At 46.2% G+C, this 6000-nt stretch overlaps 1 protein-coding gene across 1 annotated transcript in view; it reads right to left on the bottom strand.

Annotated features, from left to right (window-relative positions):
- Nucleotides 1-3011, bottom strand: part of SIGIRR (single Ig and TIR domain containing) — a 43368-nt gene extending 40357 nt beyond the window's left edge. Inside the window, exon 1 of the mRNA XM_082270722.1 lies at nucleotides 2911-3011. Coding sequence (XP_082126848.1) covers nucleotides 2911-2917 — 7 coding nt within the window. The 5' untranslated portion in view covers nucleotides 2918-3011. The remainder of the gene's footprint in view (nucleotides 1-2910) is intronic.
- Nucleotides 3012-6000: the final 2989 nt, after the last annotated feature.

Below are 6000 nucleotides of genomic sequence, written 5' to 3' on the forward strand. Positions count from 1 at the left end.
TGCAGATGAGTTGAAGGCCACTATCAAAGAAACCTGGGCTTCCATAACACCTCAGCAGTGCCACAGTATGATCCAATCCATGCCTCATTGATACAGTAATTCATGCAAAAGGAGCCCCGACCAAGTATTGAGTGCATACTATACTGTACATGGACATACTTTTCAGTAAGCCAACATTTCTGTATCAAAAATCCTTTTTATTTTTTTGATCTTATGTAATATTCACATTTTCTGAGATACAGATTTTTGGGTTTTCACTAGCTGTATGCCATAATCATCAAAATTAAAAGAAAGAAATGCTTGAAATACATCACTCTTTGTGTAATGCATCTCCAAAAAATATACGAGTTTCACTTTTTGAATTGAATTACTGAAATAAATTAACTTTTTGATGATATTCTAATTTTATGGGATGCACCTGAAGTTCTGCTTTAAAGTGGACTATCGTTCAATAGATGCACTGGGCGCCACTGCACTTCCACCGATGACAAAAACCCAATATTTTTGCTTAGCTTATTTTTTTTAGTCTGCCCAATGCATGCCCCAGCCACCATTTTAACCTAAGCGAGAATTACGTTTTCTCCTGTTTTAAGCCTCCTGGGACATGCCACATATTCCAAGAGGCTGCAAAAGCAGGGACTAAGAGTGGCTGGTGGGGAGAGCTGGTATGCATCAGCGGGGGACGTCTGCCTGAACCTGTGTTCCGTGAAAAAAACCTACTCGTAAAAATTTCATACCCTCGTCACTTCTGGTGCACCTACGTCAGCACCTACGTCATTGAACAGCTGAGGAGCTGACTAGTGCGCATGCTCGGAGGGTATGGATTTTTCACGGTAGTGTGTGTAACGTTACACCCCCTCAGCTCTTACATTAAAAAAGCTCGGCTGCAATATGAGTCATCTCCGCTCCTATCCCTGTCACTTCCCTGATCTGGGCTAGTAAATATAAAAGCGGCGGCGGGTGTATGAAAAGATAAATCACGGAGCCGAGATCTCCGTCATTTAGATTTCATACACCCACCGCCGCTTTTATATTTAGTAGCCGAGATCAGAGAAGTGACAGGGATAGGAGCGGAGATGACTCATATTGCTGCCGAGCTGTTTTAATGTAACCGCCGCAACATCTGATGCGGTGTAACGTTACACACACTACCGTGATAATTTCATACCCTCCGTGCATGCGCACTAGTCAGCTCCTCAGCTGTTCAATTACGTATCCGGGGCTGTGAGCATGCGCACTGCTACTCTGCTCAGCTGTTCCTCACAGGAAGTGACGTGGGTATGCAATTTTCACGGGGTATACTTTTCTAACGTTACACCTGCAAGTGGCAGCTGTGCTCCTGATGACAACAGAGAAGAATATGGTGGTGCGGGACTCTTGAACAGAGGATTGCAATAAGACAATGCTGGATTCCATGGGCAGGTGAGTATGTTCATTGGGGATAACCCTACATAACAGCTAAAACTAAGGGGAAAGTAGTGAAGTTCCTCTTTAGGGTCATTTACTCAGGTATTGAATAGCCAGAATAAAATAATTGAAGATTATGCTGTAAGAGGGCCTTTTTAGAGCATGTAGGTTGTCCATGTATGACTTCCCTATTTTTGTTTTGTACACTCCGGGCAGTCAGTGTGTAATATCTGAGCAGGTGAGAATAAGGCTAGGTTCAGATCTTTGCATGTCGGGAATGCACACAAAATCTTGCACTTTTCTGGCATTTAGAAAAATGTGCTGCCTTTTAGCAGACACGCCGTGGTGTCATAAATTGTTAATGCCCCCCCCCCCCCATTTGCACACGCCAAACTGCATGGTGTCGCAGCATGAGGTTCGGTGTGGCACATTTTTGGAAAAGAGTCAAGGACTTATTTTCTGCATTTCTCACGCATACGGCAGTTTAATAAAATGAATGGGCTGCCCTACAAGCAAAGCACAAAAAACGCACAGAAACACATCCATGCTTGGTCACACCAGTAGGATTAAACCAAGCCTTATGCCCCATACACATGATCCGAAAATCAGACAACAGATCATCTGACTTTTTTTTGCTTGCTAGTCGCATTTTGAAACTGAATAGGTTACTAAGGTTATGAAAATTCTCGTACAACGGAAAAAAAAAATCGGAAGTGATGTAATGTATTGTATTGTATTTGTATTGTATTTTTGAACCAAAACTGTACTGATTTAACGAAAGTCGTACAATCTGGTATCGTACGAGAAAAATTTGCCCCTTTGGATAATATCAGATGAACCCTTGGGATTGGCTCTCGAAAGCTGTGTATTAACGGTCAGATTATTATATGCTTCAAAAGCAGTATTTGACGTCCGATTTTCAGATCGTGTGTACTGGTCATCACTGTTAGGCCACTTTCACATGATCGGACTGATCGAGTCTGCCTGTCCGGTTTTCAGGCGGACTTGATCAGGCCATCATTCTCCTCTATGGGGAGGCGGATGCCAGCGGACATTCGTCCACTGACATCCGATTTGACAAAATCGGCTGAAAACGGACGTATGGCGATATGTTCACCATTCGTCCAGTGGGTCGGATCGAATGAAAACGGACAGGCTGCCCATTTTCGTCTGATCTCCCCTCAGAGGACAGGTCCATCTTTGCACAGTGAGGGGAGACGGACATGTCATCTGCCCACTCGACGAGGATCAGTAGAGCGAAACCCGCTGAGCAAGCAGAGTCCATCAAAACAGAATGGCCTCGTGTGAAAGCAGGCTAGGTGGCTAAATCATTTGTAGAATGTAGCAAAGATTGAGAAGTGTTGAGTGGAAAATCTGTTAGTGTATGCTTATTGTGAAATCAGTGGCATAGATATACTGTAAACACAAAATCAATAGGCTTGTACTGTAGCATGAGCAAGGGGCATGCAGAAAGTAAAAATGTAAACGGGTGCCAATTCTCACCGGTCATTTTCCTGGGATGTCACTGGTTTTTCTCTCACAAGGGGAAGTTTCGGTGCTGTTGACAGACAGAGAAGAGCATGTGACACCAACACCCATGACACACATATATCAATGGTGACAGTAAAATCCAATCTGGCCACATATAAAGCAACGCCAAACACATTTGTCTGCTTACACAACAAATTAACAAAAAAAAAAGAGATAATAGGAATGTGACCAGCCCAAGGTCACACAAACATTCCAGGTGCACTCAGCCAAGAATCTTCTTTCGCTGTTACCACCCTACTCAGAGATGTTTCGCAACCGAAGCAAAATTTGCAGAAGAGATAGGGGGCCATTCACAGCACATTGCATACAATGGACAGGAGAGGCAGAAACTGAGCATTCTACTATAAGCAGACATACGATCAAGGCAAGGGAAGAATGCACAGGGTCTATTAGGAAAGTAATGGAGATAGAGAGAGAGAGGCGCAGACAATTCAGAAGTTTCCCAGGAAATAAAAAGTGCAAGGTAGCTGTACGCAGAAAGGACCACCCAAAATACTTACGACTGGAGACATACAGCTATTACTTACCACTGATCTCGTCTGTACTATGCTGAACGCCTGCACCCACAACACCTGTGAGAGGAGGAGCAGGAGCAGGGGGAGGAGGAGAAGCAGGAAGTAATATCTCTAATCTACCTGTGTACAGTATACTGAATGGACTTCCCCTGACTGCACCATGCTGTGCACACACACTGCCTTATCAATGTCACTGCATCCCTCTATTCTGTTCTCTCTGTACAGATACTCCCCGCATTTCATCAGGGTTGTGTTCCCCACCCCAATTTGTAAAGTCAAACATGATAATTACTGCTTCTTTTTTTAACTAGATGCAACATTATAATTATATCCATACTGTATATAGCATTGTTCACAAGGAGTGATTTGATCCGTGCCCCGTGCAGGACCGTGTGTTTACCAGTACAAGTATGCAAAGGTGTCTGTGAGTCCCAATGGGGTAGTCCCATTCATATCTATTGGGACACAGCGACTGTACGGACACAGCGAATGCACAGACACAGCAAATGCACAGACACAGCGAATGCACAGACACAGCAAATGTACGGACACAGCAAATGTACGGACACAGCGAATACACAGACACAGCAAATGCACAGACACAGCAAATGTACGGACACAGCGAATACACAGACACAGCGAATGCACAGACACAGCAAATGCACAGACACAGCGAATGCACAGACACAGCGAATGCACAGACACAGCAAATGTACGGACACAGCGAATACACAGACATAGCGAATACACAGACATAGCGAATGCACGGACACAGCGAATGCACAGACACAGCAAATGCACAGACACAGCGACTACACAGACACAGCAACTGTACAGACACAGCGAATGCACAGACACAGCACTGTACGGACACAGCACTGTACGGACACTGTACAGACACTGTACGGACACAGCAACTACACAGACACAGCGCGACTGCACAGACACAGCAAATGCACAGACACAGCGACTGTAAGGACACAGCGACTGTATGGACACAACAACTGTACAGGCACAGCGAATGCACAGACACAGCAAATGCACAGACACAGCAAATGCACAGACACAGCGACTGTACAGACACAGCGACTGTACAAACACAGCAAATGCACAGACACAGCAAATGCACGGACACAGCAAATGCAGACACAGTGACTGTACAGACACAGCAAATGCAGACACAGTGACTGTACAGACACAGCAAATGCACAAACAAATCGACTGTACAGACACAGCGAATGCACAGACACAGGGAATGCACAGACAAAGCGACTGTACAGACACAGCGAATGCACAGACACAGCGACTGCATGGACACAGCGAATGCCAGGATACAGGGAATGCCAGGACACAGTGATTGCCAGGACACAGCGACTGTACAGACACAGCCAATACATGAACACAGCGAATGCATGGACACAGCGAATGCACGGACACAGCGACTGCACAGACACAGCGACTGCACAGACACAGTGACTGCACAGACACATAAAATGCAAAGACACAGCGACTGTACAGACACAGCGAATGCACGGACACAGCTACTGCATGGACATAGCGAATGCCAGGATACAGTGAATGCATGGACACAGCAAATGCATGGACACAGCAATTGTTCAGACACAGCGAATGCATGGACAATGCGACTGCACAGACACAGCGACTGCACAGACACAGCGACTGCACAGACACAGCAAATGCATGGACACAGCGACTGTACAGACACAGCGACTGTATGGACACAGCAACTGTACAGGCACAGCGACTGTACAGACACAGCAACTGTATGGACACAGCGAATGCACAGACACAGCGAATGCACAGACACTGCGACTGTACAGACACAGCGACTGTACAGACACAATGACTGTACAGACACAGCGAATGCAGGGACACAGCAAATGCACAGACACAGCGAATGCACAGACACAGCGAATGCACAGACACAGCGAATGCACAGACACAGCAACTGTACAGACACAGCGACTGTACAGACACAGCACATATACGGACACAGCGAATACACAGACACAGCGAATGCACAGACACAGCGAATGCACGGACACAGCAAATACACAGACACAGCAAATGCACAGACACAGCAAATGCACAGACACAGCGACTGTACAGACACAGCGAATGCACAGACACAGCGACTGCATGGACACAGAGACTGCACGGACACTGTACAGACACTGTACGGACACTGTACAGACACTGTACGGACACAGCGACTACACAGACACAGCGTGACTGCACAGACACAGCGAATGCACAGACACAGTGACTGTACGGACACAGCGACTGTATGGACACAACAACTGTAGTGATTTGATCCGTGCCCAGTGCAGGACCGTGTGTTTACCTGTACAAGGATGCATAGGTGTCTGTGAGTCCCCATGGGGTAGTCCCATTCATATCTATTGGGACACAGCGACTGTACGGACACAGCGAATGCACAGACACAGCGACTGTACAGACACAGCAAATGCACGGACACAGCGACTGTACAGACACAGCAAATGTA

This window comes from Pelophylax lessonae, assembly GCF_965119305.1.
Source record: "Pelophylax lessonae genome assembly, chromosome: 10".
NCBI classification, from domain to species: domain Eukaryota; kingdom Metazoa; phylum Chordata; class Amphibia; order Anura; family Ranidae; genus Pelophylax; species Pelophylax lessonae.